The 23,928-nt window shown below is 38.7% G+C and overlaps 1 protein-coding gene across 4 annotated transcripts in view; it reads right to left on the minus strand.

Annotated features, from left to right (window-relative positions):
• The window catches only part of slc2a9l2 (solute carrier family 2 member 9, like 2), a 105,981-nt gene extending 83,832 nt beyond the window's left edge, over positions 1-22,149 (minus strand). The window contains exons 1-5 of one of the 4 annotated variants that reach the window (XM_056387005.1): positions 21,605-22,149; positions 20,839-20,880; positions 14,731-14,810; positions 10,074-10,175; positions 3,021-3,181 (exon numbers count right to left, since the gene is read on the minus strand). In XM_056387005.1, coding sequence (XP_056242980.1) covers positions 3,021-3,181; positions 10,074-10,175; positions 14,731-14,793 — 326 coding nt within the window. In that variant the 5' untranslated portion in view covers positions 14,794-14,810; positions 20,839-20,880; positions 21,605-22,149. Of the gene's footprint in view, positions 1-3,020; positions 3,182-10,073; positions 10,176-14,730; positions 14,811-17,857; positions 17,882-20,838; positions 20,881-21,322; positions 21,574-21,604 lie in introns of those variants that run through there. The other 3 variants (XM_056387023.1, XM_056386998.1, XM_056387014.1) reach the window with 3 other exon arrangements.
• Between the last annotated feature and the right edge of the window lie 1,779 nt (positions 22,150-23,928).

Raw genomic sequence — 23,928 nt, forward strand, 5'->3', positions numbered from 1 at the left:
TTGGTTTGGTTCGGTTTTTAGCAGCAGTTTTGTCTGATCGTTCTGCTCGTCTCACACTGAGGTCTCCTCCTACACACTTGAGAGTGTCTCAAGAGCAGACTGGGTTTGAACTGAGTTGAAGGCTCCCTCACTCAACCCTGTCAAAGGAAGCACGTCAATGTATTTCAGATCCACTCACTGACACCACAGCAGTAGCACCATAATCTCAATTGTTTGTTTTATTAGAGAGACAAATGTGTTTTCTCTTAACTGTGTATAAATCTAACTAAGCTCTAACTTACTGGGTGGGGTGGAGGTTTAACCACTTTGACCTTTATACAAACTCTATATCATAAAGAATGTATCTGTGTTGAAATATTCAGACTTCAAGAATTAAAAAAAAAAAAGAAAAAGCATTTCCCTTAGCTTCACTGGCAAAACTTTTAATGAACCACTTGGTCACTCTTTGAAGTACTGCTCTTTTAGATTGCTCCATGTGCCCTCATCTGCTGATATATATTCAACTCTTCTCCCTGACATCTGAATTTCAACCTTTCCAAGACATTGTGCTAAAGTAGCAGATGGCCCACAGATGTCGAGCAGAGAATATGGAGGGAGAATGAATAATACGTTTCGGCCTAATCAACATAGTGGGGATCGCCACCTGAGAAATCCAAGGTGAATCTTAAGGGCATCTTAATTTTCTCAAATGACTCAGAATGAAAGTGTCATAAGTCTTTCCCTGCTCCGAGAGCGACATCCTCATCATTAATGGATAATGGATTCGTTTGAACGTATATTATTTCAGAGCACTGACGTCTGTGTGTCAGAGTGTGTCCCGGGGGGGGGATACAGCTCTGCAGTCGTTCACCGGGGCAGTGAAACAACAAAGCTAGGCTGAAACCTGACAAAACTCATCACACTGGCTGCCAGACTGGATCTCACAGTGCACGATAAGTTGTCAAACCACTGTCTCTCAGTCTGAAGCAAACTACCCCAAACATTTATATAGGCAACGTATGGATGGCTGTAACTTTTTTTATATCAAAAACAGAAATAATTCCAGGGCCATTTTTATAAAAAATACAAGCCAACATGATAGCTCTCTTTATTTGTGGTAAGTAGGAGATAAAAGCCACAGTAAGACAGCTCAGTATTTATGTCAACATTCATTACTGCCAGCACTTTATAGGACCAGCTGTCTCATTCACCAAGCATTCAAGTGAGATGAGGGGTTGGATGGGAAAACAACTAATGAGTGTCACACTGGGTCCACTACAGCAGCTGGCAAGACAAGTGAAGGGTAGTTCTAGTTCTTCATACATAATGAGCACAATACACTAACTGATCCTGAGTGTCTGTAAGTGCAAACTAAGGGGAGAACATCAGCGCAGACAGAGGTACAAATAAACTCTGCTTCAGTTTTCCTCTTCGGGGAATTTGGTGAATCGTGACTGAGCACGTACGGAAATGGTTCTTTAAGTTCCTCTCTAGGCATGATGTAAACTATATAAAAAAATACTCTCTGATTCATATTTTGTTTAACATGGTTTTCCCACACAAAAAAAGGTGGAAAAAAAACTGTAACTGTATCTACGCTTACTTCCTCATTTTGGATCAGGCCTAATGCTCCGCCTACCACCACCACCACTTTTACCACGGTTTACTGATGAAGCAGCAGTGTGGTTAGTGGAGGAAACATCGAAGAGACTCAGCCACATGTTTGAGCCTCATTCAGACCCAGATTCAGGAATTTCTTGAGGAGTCTGTTGTGCACCAAAATCTGCACCTAGAAGACTATGGCTGACACATTGTTAGCCATTGTGCTTATGTAATCTCTTGCTCTCTGTAGTGGCAAGGTTTCGGGTGTATCCCCCCTGTACCATGAATACTAGCACAAAAATGATGTTGAGTCAGTTGAATCAACACCTGCCTGACAGTCTCATCTAATACCAAACAGAGGTAGTGTATTATGTGCTACAGGGATGTCGTATTAAACCCAATTACAGAATCCCTTGAGAAAAGTCATTGTGGCTTTTCTTGTTCTGTGTAATGGCAAATTCCCATGTACATTGTGAATTCTTCCATTTCCTGCAATGAGGTGACAGTGGCAGACAGTGATTTAAAGGGACTGGAGGAAGGAGAAAGACTGTATAAGGTTTAGAGGGTAATAAAAGAAAGTGAGAACCAAGAGCCAGACAAAGAAAAAGGAGAAGAAAGCTCTAAAAGTGGGAGCATTGTACCTTCAGCCAGGCAGTAAATAGATCTGTTATATATAGTATGTCATATCCTGGGATGTTTGAACCAAGCCAGAAAAGGTGGAGGAGCAAAAATGAAAAATTGCAGTCCTTCCTCCTAATTAATAAGTCTAGACAAGCCAGACCATGAGCGCCAATTTGGCCCATGGACCTCTATTTGCCGACTCCGGCTTTAGAGTGAATACTAAATAAAGTAATGGATTACTTCATAATGTACACCTCAAGATGAACCGTGATAATTTTTTTTAATTTAAATTTTTTTTTAATATCGCACTTCCAGATCATTTCAAAATGTAAAATTGTTTCTGCTGCCAAATCATGAGATGAAAATTATTGATTGATAAATATAATTCATCATTTTCTGGTCAAACAGTTTCATGCTGTTTGTTACAGATATTTCTTTCTGTATTCTGAACTCACTTACAATGAAAGTAAAGTGATTATATTGTCCTTTCTTAATCCTCTTTGTTTCTCATCACTGTTTTAGCTGCAGTACTTTGGCCCATGTCGGAATGCTGTAGAATGATGACTCAGTTTTTCGTAGAAAGGTCCTTTATTCTTACACATTTGGATCCAACCCTGTGAACTGAAGCTGAGCCATAGCAGCATCACCATTGTTATGTGCACCAGCTAAAAGTGAGTCCGCTTCGTTTAATCTGAAAGCCTTTGTGAAGCCCAAAGTTTTCTGGCCGAATCCACCATTCTCAATTCATCCTATCGGTCCAGGACCACTACACTGCCGTGATACATGTTATTATTATGAGCACATGTGAGGCAACTCACCTTCCAAGTACTTTGATGATAAAGGAGACGGACAGTGCTCCGAGAAGGCCTCCAATAGCAAATATGGACACTGTGATGGACCAGAGGAGGGTGGCTGTCTCTGCTCCGATGGGCTCCCCATATCTCTCAAGCCATGTCTTATTGTAGAAAGCTTTAATGTACTGCAATACAAGAGAGGCATGGGGGACAGGCACGTTTCAAATGTATCATGTTTTTGAGAGTTAAACACTTACATGTTTTGCATTTTCCGTTAAACTTTAAATTCAAATGTAAAAGTAACTATGAAAATTCAAAACCTCAAAACCTGTTATGTAAATAATAATATACTAATACATATGTATAAGTGTATCACATTTATGACCCAAACTAATCTAAATTATTTGCCTAGTTGTAGGCTAACTATTAAAAAGAAAGAAAGTGAGGAACTCGTTTACTACAGAAATGCAGCATGATTTACCAATTTATAATGTTTGTTTTAATGTGTTAATGCACTGGGGACATACAGCAATCCCTCTGCCTGTGAAAATGTACACCGCTCAAAATGTACTCTAATGATTCAAAAACATTAAAGAAAATATGAAATAAATCATTATCAAATCATGTTGCAGTATCATTGTTACAGTGCATTTGGAAATTTTTCAGACCTCTTCACTTCTTTTGGCCCTGATTGAAGCCTCATGTCCGTGAAAACAGCACATGAAGGATTCTCAGACTGTGAGAAACAAGAATCACTGGATTGAACCCTCGAAACCTAGACTGAACTGCTTGGCCTCAATTCTAAACATCATGTCTGGAGGAAACTAGAGATGGAGGTGAGTGACTGCACTAAGAAAATGAATTGATTGAAGCACATGCTACAATGAGTCAATGAATAGAGTGTTTGAAATTACCAACAAGTGTCTCAAAGCACTCAAGATTTGATTGAGGTGTCCTTATGGATGAGTGTGTCAGTTCAAAAGCATTCACAATAAAAGACCTTGTAGTTTTTTTTTTGTTGTTGTTTTCTTTTGTTTTCTTTTTTTTAGTCTTGCATTTTTCATTTGAGACTTGCTGTCTTATCTTTGCTGGCAGCTCAGTTATGAAATGAAAATATAAAAGTAGTCATAATAGGCTGATGCACAGTGGTGACTATGTTTGACATACTCCTGATAGAGCTGAAAACAGACCTGAAAGAAGAGCTGGCACTTGTAGCAAAGTAATTTTCTTTGTCTACTATGAATCAGGAGTGATACGGCTGTCCTTGAACACAACAGGCAGAATAGTTCCGAGTGCCGAGTTTGTTTTGCATCATACTGAAAAGTGAACGTTCATGTCACACTGATGTGACTACAGTGCTCTGAAAAGACCATACCTCATTCCTTTTTTGGGGAGAAACAAAAGAGGGGGTCATAGGTCCCACTGGTTTCTAAAGGTTTTTCATCACCCACCCTATTCTCATTACAGCTCAGCCATCTCACACCAAGGATCTGACGTCATCACTCCCCACAAACACACACCGAGCTCAGTTAGTAATATGTTCACCTAACATTTCCTCCACATCTACAAATATTCACTCTTGACCTCTACTGCCATCATTTCTTCTAAACAAATAAACAATACAAAACCAGTTTACTCAGACAAATCAGGTTAAGCAGGAAATTGGTTTAAATGTACTTATATGCCCTGTCGTAACCTGTTATAGATCCACTGCTACTTAATAATCACATTTTCTTACCCTTCTCAGGCCTTACTTTGAATGGAAGATTTAAAATGCTGAAATGAATGCAAGAAAGAAATACACTGAATTACAGTATGCATGCCTGCTTTTTGTATTTTACTGCCTTAATTGAAAGAAAAACATGTTGATTGTACAATCATTTATCTTTTTGTCTTGAAAAAATAAATGAATTGTTTTTCATTGTGACATCAAAACTAACTATCCATAACCTAACGCAAACACATTAATGAACCTTATTTATGAACCACAAGCAAGACAAAAATGTGTTTGTCTTCTTGGGCTCTAACTCACGCCACTCCCTCAGCCATACAGATCATTCACTGGTTGAACTGACCAGAGATCAGCTGAACGCTACAGCAGCTGAGGACGTCTGTTTTCGTGTGTGTAAGAATCACCTGAAGCATTGAACTTAACTTTAGCTGCCGTTATCACCAGGACAGAGGACAGTGGCTGTATTAAGAAAATCAGACAGTGAGAGGCCATTTCCACAGACTGCTTAGTGATATAGTGACAGGAGTCGTAAATATTATGTATGTGCCTCAGATGCATTTACACCTTTTAAACATCTGGCTAGAGTGAGTCTCAAACCGCCTACAGAGATTTGAACAATCAGATTTAAATCCACCTTAAATCTGCTTGGATGCATTTAGCATGAATTAAAGACTTAGCGTTTTTGAGAATGGATAGCTATCTGATCCACCCGGGACGCACAAAGAGACTAGGTGTGAATGCAGTCTTTCAATACCAAGCTGTATCTCTTCTTTGTAATGATCTTTTCTTTCCATCCCACTGCACTGCTGTCACAGCGATACTTTCTCTGTATGAAGTCAGGCACATGTGAGAAAGCTGATTAGAAACCTGGTTAAGGCCAAGAAAATGGCTTTGCCAAAGAGAAGACCAGCCAGGTTAATCGGATTTCTGCAATCCCCAACCCCGATTACGGACACCAGGTTTCTCATTTGCATGACATTAGAGAAACCAGACCACTGCCCAAAACCAAGCACAACCCCTGTACTTAGTGTAACTAGTGGCACTTAATGGCTCGATGTGTAAGCGTCTGCTTTTTCTATGATGTGGCATTTTTCTGTCATTCATTTACATCTGAGAATGGGTTGGGAGTTTACAGTCAGTTCCTTAATGAACTTTACATTCTGCAGCAGTTGGCAAACATAAAAGGAAAGCGGCTCGTTGCTTTATTTTATACGAATTTTGTAAAAACGGGAGGAGTCGCGGTGGACCCCTGCAGCGGTGGAGAGGCGTCAGTGCCATCTTAATGATCAGCTCGTGTTCCTGGTGAGCAGAAGCTATGAAGGAGGATAAACAACAAGCAACAGCTCAACATACACAGGCTGGAGAATTATCTGCATCAGCAGACGCACAGAAGGGGGAACGGGAACTTGACAGGACAAGGACACTACTGCATTAATAAGAAATAACTCGCAATTCCTTCGCTGTAGATTAGGGAATTAGTGAATTTTGTGCAAACAATTTGTAGAAAAGAGAAAAAACAAGCTTAAGCTTGACCATTTAAAGGGTACCATGCATGATGCTTCTTAAAACTTTATGCTTGATTGCATTCTGTGTCAAAGTTTAAGTCCTAAACTTCCTTATCCCCATGTATTGATAGCACATAGAACAAATTAATGCTGGTTTTCTGATGGTATGACCAGGTGGGATGGTGCAGTGCAAGATTCACCTCTTTAAGCACAAATAATACCTGCCTGTTTTAGTGTCTAATAAAACCTCGCGTGAAAAGAAGATCATCAGAGTATGCAGAGCTAAGATTTTTATTAAAAACCCAACAGCGCTGGTGATTGAGGTATCAGGCAGGTTGAGCAATTACAGTTTTGTGAAGCTCTACCTGTTAATTCTGTAAGAAGGTTGTTACTGAGAAATTTGGGGGACATCTGAGAGGTCACCCACATTCAGTGTTTAGACACAGTGATCCCCTAAACCAGTTGGGCACTGCTACAGCATGTGCAACGGAACAGAAATGATTGTGTTTTTGCTAAATTAAGAGTTGATCATTGGCCCCTTATCAGAAATAATATAAGAAAAGGGACATTCTTAGTGATGATGCTGAGGACATATAGCACTGAGGTGCTACTCATGTATTGGTTCTTTATGATTCTGATTCTTAATAGATGGCAACTTTTATGAATATGTCATTCACCCGGTGCTGGTGATGGGTTGAGGACAAATAGTATATGATGGGCTGTACAGTAATGAGAGAATGTGTGGTTCTCTCCTCCTTACTGTAAATAGTGGCACAGCATTGGAGCAAATCAGTAGTGATCCTGGAGATCTCACAATTACCAATTACACTCACAGGTCAGAGACGCCAGGTTTCCTCTCTTTCCCTTTCATCAATGCCTTTCCCACCGAATTCCCCTCAGCAATTATGACTAACAATCTGTTGTCTAGTTTGCTCAACTCGTACACACGAGCCCTAATCAAAAGAATTGTTCTCTCACAGTTCAAGTGAAGGAACTGTAAAGTTTTTTTTCTTTTTTTTTGCATCAGTGTGTCTAATCCAGCACATGAAGGCAGCTGACATGATAACAAGTTGTAAGCCAAGGATGTTTCACACATAATCCGCTCTCAGTGCAGCAGATGATGTTACTGTGAGAACAAGCAACAAATAGAGTGTGGCAATAGCTCAAACATGACATGACACCATTTCTACCTCAGTGAATCAGTAAATTGTTCCAGTGTCACATATTTAGGAAGAATCATACAGTGACTTTTTCCCTGAAAACCTATTGTCCGTCATTTGAGGCTGTGAGAGCCTAACACTGTGACCTCCCTACCACTCTTGGTCCACTCTTATTCCAGTATGAGTCAAATTGGGTTGAAAATGTGGGGACGTCCTGTAGGGGTATTCTAAGACACATACGACATAGCAATGACTCCTGTGTGAGCCTGTGCAGGAACCATTTCACTGCTTCAATCAGCTTCTTACTGTGAGTGATGAACATAACATTTTCTGAAAGTTAGAACAGCTTTGGTTATTTTGTAGATTTTTTCCAGATTTTTCTTGTTTTCACTGTTTGAATTGGTCGGGGTTCAGTCGGAAAAAGGTGATGCCACTCATCTCTGTGCAGCAATCAGTTCTGAGCAACATTTCAGACAAAATGTACATCATTAAAGGTTGTATAAAGGTAGATTTCCATGCCTTTTTTGATTACAAAGCAGGTCTAGGTTCTATATTAATACTGTGAAAGTATCAAAGTGCTCAGTCCACAGATAAATGCACACAGCCTGTATTCAGAAACTGTGCCTTAAAACGAGTCTTCAGGATTTCCATAACTTTTTGCAAAGCAGTCACCGCCCTCAGCCATGCCACAAGCCCAGTGGAGAGGCTCAGACCCTCTCTTCTGATTGGCTCACTGACCTTTTGAAGCCTGGGAGACGAGATGTAAAGCTATATTAAGACGGTTTATAAAACCAAAAATATATCTTCTTATGGATATCAGAACTTCAAATAAAAAGTAATAAAAAGTGTAAAATATGGGACCTTTAATACATTATCACACTACTAGTGATAAACAAGCAAACTTTGGTATCACTCTAATACACAGTTTGCAGTTTCTGATCTCCCTGATCCATATTTATTAATTTCCTGCATCAAAGACCTCAGACATCACATCATTTTTAAGGGGCGTTTTGCTGAATGGGAAAGTAATGTGACAGTAGATGTTTTTTTCTAAACTTTATCTTTGATTGTTGCACATTGAGTAATGAGGATGATACTCTAGAGAAATACTTCTGTCTTAAATGTTTGAAGAAAAGTTAAACACATCACATCATAATATTTATACTTAACATTTACTTTTTTAATTTAAAAAGAAATTATTGTTTGTTTTTACACAAAATGATTTTTCATGGAAGCTGACATCTACTTTCTGTATTTCCAGCATCATCACCTTTACTTGTATTGGCAACTGCAGAGCTAAGAGTTATAATGCTTGAATACTAATTAAATGACCTGTGGGAGCATCTAATTACCTCTAAACAAACAGAGGGCCAGAATGAGAAGTGTGACCTCTGAAATTGCTGTTCCTCGTCCAAAAGTGGTGTCAGGCTTTTTAAAATTGCAATTTCAGTTTCACCAGTCAAAGATGATTTTCAGACTAGACTAGTCCAAGCAATATCAAATACATATAATTGTCTTCCCGCTGAGGTCTTTCTTTTCTTTTTGCTGACAGGAAGCCTTGTATTAACAACATCCACCCAGTAAACCCACAGTCACTTTAATTACATTTACCTCCATCTGAGACTAAAGATAAGGTCACAGTAAAAAATGATAAAGTTAATCAAACTCCAGCAGCTACAGTATTTGCACAAAAAAAAAAAACTTTTGGAAGTGATTATGATATCACTTTTGAGATTAAAAGTTCCCGTCTGTGTTTGTATGCATGTAGGATGAAAGTATTATTGAACAACAAAGTGTTAGAATTATTGATCCACGTCCAATTATAGAATATGAACAGAACTTTCAGATCTGTCTGTCAGGTTAGTTGTTCTTCTATGTTTTTAACAATGTGGAGGGCAAACAGAAGATTGCGCAAAAACACTGTGCCTTGTCAAATAACAGATCACTTTGTGGTGTTGAATAAGGTCTGTACTGGGGTTTGGCCAAGCAGCAACCTCCGGAGCTGTAAACCGAAGCCAACACATAAGTGCTAAAAAGCAGTTCTTCGAATGGCCACTTGAGGCTTGCTCCAAAAGCGAGTTAATCCCCATAGATGTTTTGGTCATGTTTTGGTCTGTGTAGCTAATTTCCCCCTTCATGACAATTGTACAGGGGGTGACTTTTTATATAACCCATTTAAATTTTATTAAGGCTTAAAGTTGGACATAATTGAGGGTGTGCCGCTTTGAGTCACAGGTGGGTGAGCACATGCACGAGGTCTCGGCTCCACATGCATCCCACCTCTTTGCCTATTTTTCGATTAGCCGGGAGTTAGGCAAAGTCAAGGAGTGCCAATATGGCGACAGCAAAGCTGCCCACTCTGAGCTCCAAAAGCGCTCTACAGAAACCTATGGGTGACATCAGGGAGGCTACGCCCATCTTTATTTACAGTCTATGGTTTTAACACAACTATGACGTTTCCTACAAACTCTGATTGTGTTCATTTTGGACAATCAGTTGAATATGGGGGATGAATCAGTCTCTGTCAGCACTAAATTCATAACTTTATTTAAACCTGCTTCTGAAACACCATCTAAGTGAATGTTTATTGATTTCCTTTAGTGCTAACCAGCAAAATGTGGGAAATCAGTGGTAGTTCCCCACAAGAAGCCTCACAAGACAGCCCAACAGTGTGACTCACCAGAGCAGGAGCGTTGACCACAGAGAGGTTGTAGCCGTAAAGGAAAGATGACCCCAGGGAGCCGAAGAAGGCTGCACTCAACAGACAGGCTGTGACTGGCTGCTATTGAGAGAGAACAGAACACACAGGTTCATACCGGTCACACAGAGATATGTTAGAGGCCTTGTCAGCGGCAGTCACATTACTGTTGATCAACATCAAGGTCAGACCCAAACCGAGGGAATTCAGCAGAGGACGTTTCATATAGGTCCAGGAATCTAGGCCAGGAAACTGGGTTATTCCCTTCACTTTGCCCCTTTGTCTATCACTACTTAAACAGCAAACACTGACAAGACAGTGGAAAGTTTATGATGGCGTGTGCTTGCTCTGTTTGACATGTGGGGAGAGCAGGAGCAAAGACAGACCAAAGGTGGAAAATGATAAAGGCAACTCTTACACAAGGTCTTGTAGTAGAGCATGAACAGTGTACCAAAAATGTACAGTATACTAAGTGCCATTAAAATTTGTATGCTACTAAAGGAACAGATATATCAAAAGAGTGAATGGAATTGCAAACACATAGGTCTATTATTAGATTAAAGGGATGCTGTGAATAGGTAGCTCAGGTACTAAAATAAATCATAACAAGACTAAAATGCCAAACCTCAGTAGCAGTTAATTAAGCCCCATAGTACATAAGAGCAATGCAGAACAAAAAGCTTTCAACACTTTGATTTATGATAAAATAGCTGAAAAACTAATGACATTCCCATCAGCCTCAGGTTTACTATGTATTTTGTGTTTGTTAGTTCATGTTAGCATGAAGTAACACGCAACACGCACAGTGGTAAACATTCCACCCATTTAAAATCAGTATTTTATCATTGTCATTGTGAACATTTTAGCAACGTTAGCATTTAGCTCAAACCACCACTGTAACTAAGTACAGCCTCAAGAGATGCGAGCATGGCTGTAGAGTCCATCTTGTTTTATCTGAATCATGATAAAAATTCAAAATGATGATTGATCGTGCTCCCATAACTTGTAAATATTATATCAATATCTTGTACCAAGTGATGAGGTTGTATTTCAAAGGGGATTTGCAGTATCTGGACTGCAATGATAAACCACCTCCTTGAAACTGATTTGAGCCAAGTCTAGAAGCAATTAACACTCAAACACTGCTAAGTGAAGAAACAAATATCTTTTGTATGCACAGCATCAAGCTAAACCTTACACCAACAGACCACAGGTCAGAGCAATGACCTGAAGGCATGGCTACTTGATCCAGACATAACAGGGTTAGTGTTAGAAGTAGCGAGAAAGGATGGTGGACTGGAGTTAAGGCTAAAGGAAAAGGTGAAGGCATTGTTAAGTCTTGGAGCTCATAATGTTGAGCTGCTAAAATGTAGTGAAGTGAAGCACAAGAAGGTACCGTTCATTCAAAGTGTCACCCTCTCCACCAAAATATGTGATCATTTGATGCTAAGCAGATCTGAATGTAAAGCTGGAAAAACATGGCTAAAAACATGGTAAGCTGTTGTATCAGTGTGCATGTATTTATTTTTAACAGTTCGTAAAGTTGGAAGCAACCCACTAAAAGTAAGCGCCTAGGAAGTAGGGCTATGTGGGAGTTGTGGTAAATCTGCCCATATATATTTATTTCATGCCAATAGCTCACTGATAATAATAGGCTTGTACTATGTGTCCCAGTAGAGCTCTGCCCCAGTAAAGTCCTTCTTTCTCATTCGCATATGTTACCATATAAACAGGCTTAGGCAGCAGCATCTCCTTTACCACACTTGTTTTGCATTATAATGGACTCCCAATACTCAGTTCAAGCATGATCTTACAGAAGTTAGACGAAGACACGATCATGTGCATCAGGTGGCTAGAACCCAAACATAAATAATAAATGCAGAGGCATTTTTGCTCTGCAGGACCCAGCCCTTCATAGATATGGGTTGATAGATAACAGCCACTTCACTTCACCTCACTTCACAAAGCGTTTGTATGGTACGACAACATCAATCTTTTGCCTGTTTAAGATATAGCACCAGAAGAGCAGCCAGGGAACCTCTCCTGTCTTTTGAAGGACACGTGGTAAAAACACAACAACACTGATGTGGAACTCTGTACAAACTGACAGCTTAACAAAGTACACTGTAGAGGTGGCACATAGTACAATAACAATAAGACAGTAAGAGCTGACTTTAAATTAGACACTATACAACTCCCGTTAATAATTTGATTCATGCACACAATACTCTTCCTGGCCTCAAACCTAAATATTATTTAATCCTTAATGACAGACATACACTGTCCATTGGTGACATTTTGAGACTATAAAGAGAACATTTTTAATTTCCTGTTTGGTTTTTGTACAATTTGCCTAAAATTATATCACATGTGCAGTTTAGCTTAATAATTCACATGTACAGGACAAAGAGTTGTCAAAATACATATTTTGTTCCCTTTAAAGTTTATGAATCCATGCACATGGACTGCTTCACCAATGTGCTCTCCCACATGCTCTGTCATTTTGCAATCTCTGCACACAGTTAAGAAATCCATGCACATGGATCTTCACATGTTTTTTTTTCTCATAGCATGTGACCCTTGGTCATCTCCATACCAGTTAAGAGGTTTAAGATTTAAGAAGGAAAAAGTCACTTTCTTGACACTAAAAGAAAAGGATGAAATAGTTTCTTTTGTTTCAATTAGTGGTGCCAAATGGATATGACACACGGGTTGTGGTCAGGGTTGCTATGCCTTCTATAAATGCTTTATTACTACCTGAACAAATAATACATATTCTCAAGTTTAGAAAGAGGTAATTAAATAAGAGCTTAAATTCTCCTCTTAAATTCTCAAATCTCAGTAAATAATTTGTTGAAAGCAACCAGCTGCACAAATAGATACTGTTTTATGACTAATAATGATGCTGTGAATTATTCTACCAATGTCAATTACAAACTGAGACAACTTTGATTATCCGTAATTATAGTGAAATATGTATATAAATGTGATTTCAAAACTCACAATAAAAATTGTATTTTCTTTTACTTTACCTCCTATCACTTGATAAAATATATTTTATACAACTGTGTTTTACTGTCCCATTTATCTTCCTATGGCTATTTGCTGTATGTCTTCATGGATTGGATTTTTTCAAACCATTTTCCTAGTAAGACATCTCACTTTCTTTGAGTTTATAGGGAAACTAGAAGACAAATGTCTGCTGCATACAGTGGTTAGCTCATGAGATATAAAAATACGATCAGATTTTAGACAAGCTCTCATTTTTATATAGGCAAAATTGAAAAAAATAAGGAAATGTTGTGTAGGGAAAATGTAAAATAGATACATAATTTATGTTTAAAAAAAGGAAACAACAAAAACAAAAACAACCAGCATAAGATAGAAGGCACAACAAATCCATGTTTAATTTATTAACTGTTTGGGATAAAAAAGAAAATTTATGCAATCAATTTATCAGTAAATTATTTAGCTTACTATATTATTTATTCATGTCTCCACTTATACTTTTCATTTTTCAGATAACATATTTGTGACATTTGTCACCTTCGAGTAACATTTAGAGAGAGGAAATATATCGCACATATATTTCTTACATGACACTCCTACTGATGTAGGCAAGTAGGAATACAGGTATGATTATAGATTTATAGGCATGAATATACACCTGTTTAATAAATACATAGATTTAAATGGAAATGTTAATGTACAGTGCATTGAGAAGGTCTTCAGACCCACTCATTTTTTTCACATTTTGTTATGCTGCAGCCTTATGCTAAAATAAAAAGCAAAATAACTTTCCTCCTCATCAGTCAACCCTCAATACCCCATAATGACAGTGAAAGCTAAAACACATGAAAACTGAATTTTACAAATCTTTGCAAATAAATGTGTAAATGTATTAAGTGTGGTTATTACAAACGTTTTGCTTTTACATTTAGGAATTATGGTCACTACTATGCTCTCTGGTGTAGAGACATCTCAAAGATGATCAAGAGAAATGGGAGGAACCTCAGCTAAATATCAAGTGCCACAGCAAAGGGTCTGAAAACTTATGTCAGCTTTCACTTTGAGGTACTGAGTGTAGATTGATGAGGGATTTTTTTATCTTAGTATAAGACTGCAACAATATAAAATGCCCCTCTAGGCCTCTGCATCTCACGTCACTATAAACAAAGAGTAAAAATAACTACAAAAACAAAAATCAAGTTTCACTGAGGTCTTTTACAGTTTTGTTCCTTATTAGTTTTATTTCTTTATATTTGAATCCAAATTTGATGTGATTTTAGCACAGATTCAAACAGCTGAGAGGGCCTCTGTTTCAGCACCAGGTCAGCGCAGCAGCAGGACTTAATACAGCAAAGAAATAGCAAAGAAATCTGTGTCATGTGTAAATTACAAAGGTCATGCACATATTTACTGAAGTGCAGTGTCGTCACAAATACATCCTGTCTATATAGTACTATCATCTGATCAGGTTCATCTATGACATAAGAGGCAAATAACAATGACATGTCAGACAGTTGTGACTTACATAGTCAAACTGATCACATTGTTACACATCACAAAAAGCTATTGTCATTTGTTCAGCTGAAAAGACGAATGGCTGTTGTGTTGTCAGTGACTCCATCAAACTAACCTTTTTCTTCCCAGAGTCGGTCATCTTGTTGTCAACCGGACTGTCCTTCTGTGGTTTGTCCATCTTAAAGTTTCAGCAACCTTAAATGAGAAGATCATTACAGAAATGTAGTTCATACAGAATACCCATAATATGCCATGACACATTTCACAACAATAAGAGGGAAGTGAAAACTACTGCGTGAATCATCTGCTGAAACGACAGTGTCTCTAGGAGCTGGCACGCAATAGGGACACTAGCACAAGTAAAGACAGGATTACAGGGGGTCACAAGTTTAGGAAGTAAAAAAGTACACTTCAAGTGCCAAAGGCAACACAGTCAAATCAGTTTGCAAACATGCACAATCTTTTAAGTGAAGTCTTACCAGCAGTATCTTTACTACACTTTGAAATACTGCATTTTTAAACAGTTTTTCAACAACAGAAACTAACACAATGATCTGGATTTGTACTGCACCACAGTATAGGATTCCACCATGGTGGCCAAGTGTAAAAGCAAATATAGCAAATAAAGACTACCACCTAGTGGTTATGAGAACAGTAACACTCAAAAACACTGGACTGGAGAAAAACTGTCGGAAATTGAAAGAATACTGGGTGTCTCAAAACAGATATGAATGTATACCATAGGCAGAGCTTCTACCAAACTCAGCTGGTGCAGGGCATTGAACTGTCACATGTATATCAAGCTACAAGTCAATTCTTAACACCCATACTCTTTATATGTTGGTTTTGGCTTTGATTGTAAACAAAAAAGACAAGATCCAGAAGCAAGAATTTTCTATAGAACTGATAGGAGTCAGTGTCTCCTACTGCTGATTCCTTCTCCTACCACACACATAATTACATTTAACAGCATTCAGTCTGCTTGCAATTTGTAAATGAGTCTCTTGACTGGATGACTCGAATGAAAACCAGCAGGACACCAGAAGTCCCGCCAAGCAGGATTAAAAATCACAGCTGTGGAGTGAATTCATAATAAGACACGAGACAGATCAAAAAGTTCTATTCTAACCCTCCCTTTCTTCAATTATTTGAGTAAACCACTACTTTGGTTTTAAGTAAAAACCTTCTTTCTCTGTCTGTTTTCTACTGGTCCAATCAAATAAAGGCCTAATCTGGCCAAAAAATACTAATCACTATTACAGCTCTATGGACAAATTTAATATTTAAATAATTTAATAGCATGAAAGTTCATCCTTAACTTTGAAAACTCAAATCACTACAGAGGGGAACTCTCTGGCTCCAATTCTTTAAATCTGTTTTTAGTCACATTTAAGATTGTATATACACCTGTACCACACACACTGGTGCAATAAAAATCCTATACTGTAACTATTTTATGAGCAATGAGACTAAATACATGATTAGCCTAAAAAAATTGGTTGTGCTTCAAAGTCACTGTATTTGTATTCACTACCTGCAGCAGAAAAAAAAAAAGATGCTGATTCATGTCAGAGGAGTGAGCTGTACTGAGCTTGTTTGTCTAACATGCAGAGCTGAGTTCACTGATTGTCAGGAAGCCTGGATATTGACTTTAGGATACCTCCCTCTCATGTCTGTGATCAGACCATGACCCTAATGTAGCTTTAAAGATCACCTCTAGATGCAAAGTTTTCGGAGTCCCCATCCTCACACTGGGAATACACACAGTGTGACTTGTTTACTGTGCCAGACACTCTGAGGCTGGAGCAGAGAAACAAACACATAGAAACAAATTGATCTAAAGGCTATTTCAAAGTCATTTGTGGGTTGAGCTCAACAAATTATTGAATAATTGAATAATTTATTCCTCTCCGTGTAATTTATCATTCCGACAATAGTGAGTGTAGGACTCTGCACAACATAACTCTCAAATACTGTATCACTTCAGTATTTAGTCACCTCCTTAAAGGAATATGTCCTTGAAACATCTACTGTATCTAGCTTTTGAAAGCTGGCTTTGAAAAATCTGAAGCATGCTCTTTAGGGAGAATATAGTCTCCTTGGAGTCACAGCAAAAACAAAGCATCAAAATGTCTCAAACCAGCGCTGCAGAATAACCCAACTGTCCACATTTAAACCTTTTAAAGCCTCTTTAAGACTCAAGTTCAAGTTGTGCTTCAACAGCACAACCCATGGGATTTCCATGTCAACAGCATGGGTCATCCCACCAATAAAACTCCAAACACAAGAGGGAAAATATCCGTCACTCACTAAAACTGATTTACAGATCTATCAAGACAACGAAAATGCATCAATACAACACTAGACACCAACTAAATCTTAGTTATTGCTCCTGTCTGATGATGGAGGCTGGTTACTTTAGTAATGTTAGTAAATACTGCAGTTAAAAAATCATTACCAAAAATTACATTTTTCCAACTATAACTCAAATCCTTCTTGTATGTGAACATACAAGGACTGAGACAAATGGTTGAAGTCATTATGATGATTTGATCATGGTTATTTTCTGATATTGTTATAGATCATGATATAAATACAAAATCACATACACAGTCAAGTAATCAAACTGATGTCCAAAGCAGTTCACTGCAGTCAGCAGCTTTGCACTGCAAGAGATCAAACTCTTATGCGATGCATATTAATTAATTACTGGACAATCGAAACTTGTAAAATGATAAAATCATATAACATGATGATACAATATAATCCCACTATGATATGAAAATATTACCCAGCCCCATGATATACTGAACCTCAGCTTTATGCTACCACAAATACATACACATGGTTGTAGGTACTAATTATAATTATTAACATTGATGAGCCATATATCACCTTATTACTGTATCTACTTCTGTCTAGTATTATCCTAAAGGTAAACAACATCCACTCATCCCATAGTTACACAATGCAGTCGTGTTGACAGTTAATTCACCATTATGCTCCACTAACTCACACAAACATACATTTAAAAATGTTTTAAACAATCTTGCAAACAGCTTTCCATTACAACAGTCGAAAGAGGAAGAAGTGTCTGCACACTTTTAACAGCCAAGATATTTGCTTGGTACAATTCCAGCAAACCATGGAACAGAGGAGGAAGTTAAAAATAAAAGCCAAAATCTCCTCTGTCCACATTGTTTCCCAGACTGAGTGAGAAGTATCACTGCAGGGATACTCACCCACGCGCAGGCTGTGTATCCAGTGCTTACAGGAACGCTACTGACCCAGCGCTACCTAGACATGACTGTCATTGTAACACTGACAAATGATTAACTTTGATGAGTCCATCCCTCCTGCTCCCCATTTCTCTTTTTAATGTGATCATGCCAAACTGATGTCCGCTGCACTTTGTAGAAGAGAACAAATAGATAAAAAATGTGTGTGAAAAAAAACAACTACACGTGTATCAGCTGATAGCTCTGCTGAGAAAAACAAGGCAACACTTTAAGAGGCACCTGAGCAGTCGACTCAGCCATAATCACCATTTTATTTAACATCAGCAGTTACACTAATGAGGGCGTTATGGCAGCAGTTAATCAAATTAAATTCATTTGCAAAAACGCACTTGTCCTCACAGAGCATAGGGACGGTTGTAATATAAAAAGTAGCCCAGTGTGTTTAACCTCTCATCATGCTGCAGTGATGTACAAATGCACTCTAGGAGCCTCTGATATCGCTGTTGAGTGTGGTCACAGGTGCAATAAAGCACACTTCCCAACCACACCCAAGTGTTTCACTGGGTTATCGCACCAGAGGGGGCAGTTAAACATGAAACACCGAACGTAAGCATGGGGCCCACAGACTATTTGCTCATTGACAACTGCAATAAAGTTGATTCACACAAGACAATTGCATCCCCAACATTAACAAAAGGAGAGAAAGACAGCATTACTCTGTCTGATCCTACTAAGAATTGTTTGCTCTGCCATGAAGTTTCAGTCTGTCATGGCTTACTATAAAAATAAATATAGTTTTTATTCTATTTTATTTTCACTCAAAAGTGAATGGCGTCTATTTTCTCCCCTTTACTGAACAACATCAATTAGCAAGAAAACAATTATATGATAACTGCTTGACTGGTTAATGGAAAGAATGAAACCTCTTTCAAACACATTAGAGTAAATACAGTCCACAGAGAATTAGTCACAGGCCAGATGTGGCCCAAACTGTACTCTCCTGCCATGTGTCTTTACAGACTGGGGGACAACACTTGTTCAAAACTCCCCCCCCCCCCCCCCCCAATTAGCAGGGCCTCGCATCGTAATCAACATGTAATATTCCACAAAAACAAAATTTGAAAGAAAGTTTAGCGACATTGAGTGAACCCTCTTCCTCTATGTCCATGTAAACACTGCAGTCGGATATTAGAATAGAATAATGACTGGGTCAAGAGTTATAGTAAAGAAATCCTGTTACTTACCTGGAATTGTGTGTAAGGAATTCATCATGTCACTGAGGAGCTGAAATTGTTCAGCTAATAAATCACTAATGTACAGATAGAGATGTTGGTAGAAAATGTCTTTTTTTTCATAAAACTAATGAAGCGTGCCCATTCAGCTTATCCATGCCCCATTGTTCTGCTGCTTTCCTTGACCCAGTGTGAGCATGAGGACCACCGCACTTCATCAACATACCGGCCAAAGTCCGGGAACACCACTCCAGATCAGACCGTCTTTAGATCAGAGTAACAACAGAACCGATCTCTGTTACGCCAGCTGCGGAGCTAAGATGCATACCCCAGCCGAAGTTATCCCACAGAAACATGTTGGATTTCCTCTTAGATGGAGCGACAACGCCAATCTAGAAAACAAGAACAACTTGCTGCTACTGGTGGAGCCATCAAAGACACCTTACAGCTTGTTACACAAAGGCTTGTCTTCAATCCCCCCCCCCTTAAAAACCCCTGTCCTCAGGAAGCTTTTTCTCTGATCAATGGCTGCCTTATTCCCCCTTGGCTTCACATTAATTATATTGTTGAAACTACTGCCTGACAGCTATATTACAAACATGTGAGCTGCATATCTGGTTGAAAGAGCACCCATAGTATCATAAACACAGGCCAAAAACACGAGATAGTTTCAGTTTGATTGCAGCAGCACATGGCTGGAGAATTGTGCAACTGTTGAGTGTATACAGCTTGCTTTTGTGAACTGTGCTGAAGAAGCATTTGAGTCAGGACAGAGACACCATGGGAAAAAGATATGGCCAAGTAATGAAACTCGGGCTTGCAAGCTGAACACCCCCTTTGGGACATCGTTTCTCAGCCCTGGAGTCTAGGTAACAGAAGTGTTAGGTTTCCTGGGCTCTGGATAGACCTCTAAGAGGGAAAAGAATCCATGGGTAGACTGGGTCAAACCAAAGCAGTAGATGACAAAATAATGTTTTTTCGTATATTTCCAAAATACTGTACATTTTGAACACGTTCATGCAATATAATTTTATATAGCACGCACAGTTATTACATGTCTCTGTTCAAATGTGTATATATATATATATATATATATATATATATATACACATACAAATAAAATTGAACACAAAGAGATGCAAAACTATCCTAAAGAGAGGCAAAACAACTATGAAGGGATGCAAAACCACCACAGGAGAATCACAGAGAGAGAGATGAAAAGCAACTACAAAGAAAGGATGTAAATTGACCACAAAGGGGCACAAAATGGCCATAAAAGAGGCAGAATAATGTGTTGTCATTTTGTCTCTCTGACATGTGGAGGGGGGGTTCCATATTCTCATAATCCGTCCATGCACACAACACTGTCTACTCCGTATATAAGGTACTGCCCTGGTGCAATGTGTTATAATGCACTGGGATAAATAAATAGACAACTAAAGCTTCTCTGACGCTGACTCTGCCAGCATTACAAAGTTCTTTCCATTGCTCATGGCCTGGTCTTGTTTTATCACGGAGATCAATGATTCCTGCCGCGGTGCATGGTTTGTAAAACTGATGTCAGCAGCTGTGTTAAACATTGACTCTCTCGCTGTGGCAGTTGCTCAGTGTCACTCAGTCGCCACAGAGAGCTATTTGTGTGTCTCTCTACAAATGTGTTATTGTGAATGAATAGAAAAATGTAAAAAAGCTCCCAAATCTGTACTCAATGACAGGATCATTCAGTCAGTGAAAATCAGAGAGAAAACTCACCAACCGCTCTCAGGACTCTTCCAGATTCCACATCCAAAGCAACTGCAAGCACATAATTAAAAAGACACCATTATCACATGAGAGGTAGCTGGCAAACTCAATTTACTGAAGCTGGACGTGAACCAAAAGTGGTTGGAGCCACAGTGCAGAGTGCTGCCCAAAGAGGCCACCTTCTTTTCTGATCAGTCAATCATCTACTGTATGTATTCAAGTCAAGTTAGATCTGACTAGACTTCAGTCAGCAGAAAAACATATTAAATGACCTAGCAAGCTTTGTTGCCCATTGAATCTTTTCTTTTCTTTACCTTTACAGCAACAACGCTTTCCTTTCAGTGGTCTAAACATGGCTGATTTTCTTACTGCAGTTTCTAAACACCAGGGTTTTTACTTTACAGTGTGGCTGCATACAACCTAATATCAAGAAACATAAATGCTACTCTCATAACCCACTTACATTTGAGAACCACATGAATATTCCACTTACCTTTTTATCTTCACATTTATATCTTCATCCCATCACAAAGGATGCAATGTTCCAGTCAAATTATTCAATTTTCTGCTGCATCTTCTCAGCATTGAAGCTTAAATTGATCTATGTGCAGTTTGCCAATAGGCTGATCATTGTTTGACTCACTAACCTGCAGTGCTAGAAGGGGAGTTTCTTTACTGTCTCTAGTAGCAAACTGTGCATAAACATTGTGACAGAAATACAACCCCTCTGGCTATTTCTTCATTTAGCTATTTGTCAGATATTTTATCCACCTACCTCCACCCTGGAGCAGCGGGGCTGGAAGGAAACTGGACTTGAGAAAACACCTCCTTTAGTCCTTTTTTTTTTTTTTCTCACGTGACTGAAAATAAGTAAATTCTAATGTAAATCAGACACGGAACGGGCATCTTTCCTTATATCGATGTTTTAAATGAACAAGTTAATGTTAATTAATTTCTTCCTTTCTTTCTTTACTGTGTTCTGCTCTCTGAGAGTATCCTGCCATCCTGCCTACAGGCATTTTAGACAATGGCAGGGTGTTTTAAGAGAAGCCCCAACACTCAATGATTTGACTGATGGAGAAAAAGGGGGAAGTAGCCAGTTATTTCTGCAGCTGTTGCACATTCAAGGTTTTGTTGTAACTAAATTAAAGATTGACAGATAAACTAACATTCGTGCTCGAAGGTAACAAGTGATAGGTAGGCCTAAGGTAAGTTGAACCAGCTGGCAGAGCAGAAACATTTAGCGCTAGCTTAACTGTCTCTCTCAGAGAAGGACGTTAAATATGAAATTAGAGGTAGAGTTAGCGATTTTAATCTAATACACTTTTTTATCAAATTCAGTTAAAATCCCCTCATGGCCCGCTAGCTGTCCGCTCAATCAAAACCCGGTGTTTCCACACAGCCCTAGCTCTGTAAATGGGACATAAACAAAGTGGCACAACACTATTCCAGCCAATCAACGGCAGGGGCGCTCGTGCTCCCGCACAGGACGATATAAAGCTCTGTCATCAGGTGCGAGAGGAATAAGAATTCATTTTCATCAGTTCAGTGTGAGGCCACTGATCATTTTAGAGCAGTTTCGAGCAGTTTCAGTGCTGTTGTGTGTTCTGACTGAAACTCCTCCAGCAGATTGCATTCTTAAAGGAAGGAGTTTATTTGCACTGAAATAATCTTTTCACGTATCTGGATGATTAAAGAGGGTTGGATATTGGCCTATAGCTGGTCAGAGCATTACTATCTAGGTAGGGTTTCTTTAGTAAGGGTTTTACAACAGCTGTTTGGTTTGAAGAGATGCATTAATAATGTTCAGAACATGACTAGAAACACTGTCGAATACCTGCCTAAAAATGCTGGGGTGGAGGACATTATCAGTTGAGTAGCTGATATTTATTTATTTACTTATATACCATACATAATATAATATATAAATAGTTTCCAGCATTCTATGTAGTAATGGTGGAAAAGTAATCCTTTCTTGTCAGACGTACTGCTTTGTTGCAGACAGTCATGGCTTCTTTGTATATATTACAGTGAACTGTGAGTCTAGTTTTCTCCATTTTCTGTCAACTGCCTGACAGAATGTTTTGATCTCATTTACACTGTTACTGTTTAACCATGGGGACATTCTGTCAGCCCAGTTCTTCTTAACCTATAGTGGAGCAACAGCATTCAGAACAGATGATGACAAGGTGTTGTTCGCATGGCCATGGGTGGGTACCCGCTCAGAGCTCAGCCCACCAAATCACAGGGTTTCTCACACACATAGGGTCAAGGCTGAACGAACAGAGAGCATTCTCTGGATAATGTGATGAGTGAAAAAACATTCCTGTAAATTTACATTCTCTGTCCCTGTTTGCTTCTCTATTGGTCATATGGGTGAAGATTTAATAATAGTCTTTCTGTGAGTTCGAGATGTGTGACTGTGTGGCTATTATGCTGCTGTGCTAGGCTGTCATACAGTTGAACATCTTCAAGAAAGACTCCAGTAAATGTTCTGTTCTGCTGGCCACTGTGACTACTAATCCAAACCTGAGAAAACATTAACTGCATACAGTAATCACGGGGAGTGGCGGACACAATCAAACTGTAGCTGCCACAACGCTACACACAAAATCAGGTGTTGACACAACATTTTCTACTCCAGTAATTGTAGCAAGCAAGAAAATGTAAGGTTTTGCTTCATCTTTTGAGCTCTTAACTAAATTACTTCTTTGAGAGAAAACCTTCAAAGCCCTGGAGACTTAATAATATGTGAGCAACAACCAAAGCCTGTGAGAAAACCATCAAATCCACAATGACACCTGGAATAATTTTCAGTACCTTTGTTTGCTTAACACTATTGTGCTGTAATACCTTGTGTATTCAAAAGATTTAACAGAATCAGAAATTAACTACATTGGCAGTCAGTAGAGTGCATACTTCTGGTAATGCCAAACAATTAAAGATTAATTAAAACAATTAAATATTCACTGCAGATTTAGGTAATTATACTATAATATTAATTGTAGACAGTTTCTTACCACTTTCATGTGATATATCATCAAAGTCATGCATCTAAAATTTTTGTATAATATAGTTTCACCTTGCCACATTTACTAC

The sequence above is a fragment of the Seriola aureovittata genome, chromosome 2, assembly GCF_021018895.1.
Source record: "Seriola aureovittata isolate HTS-2021-v1 ecotype China chromosome 2, ASM2101889v1, whole genome shotgun sequence".
Lineage (NCBI taxonomy): Eukaryota > Metazoa > Chordata > Actinopteri > Carangiformes > Carangidae > Seriola > Seriola aureovittata.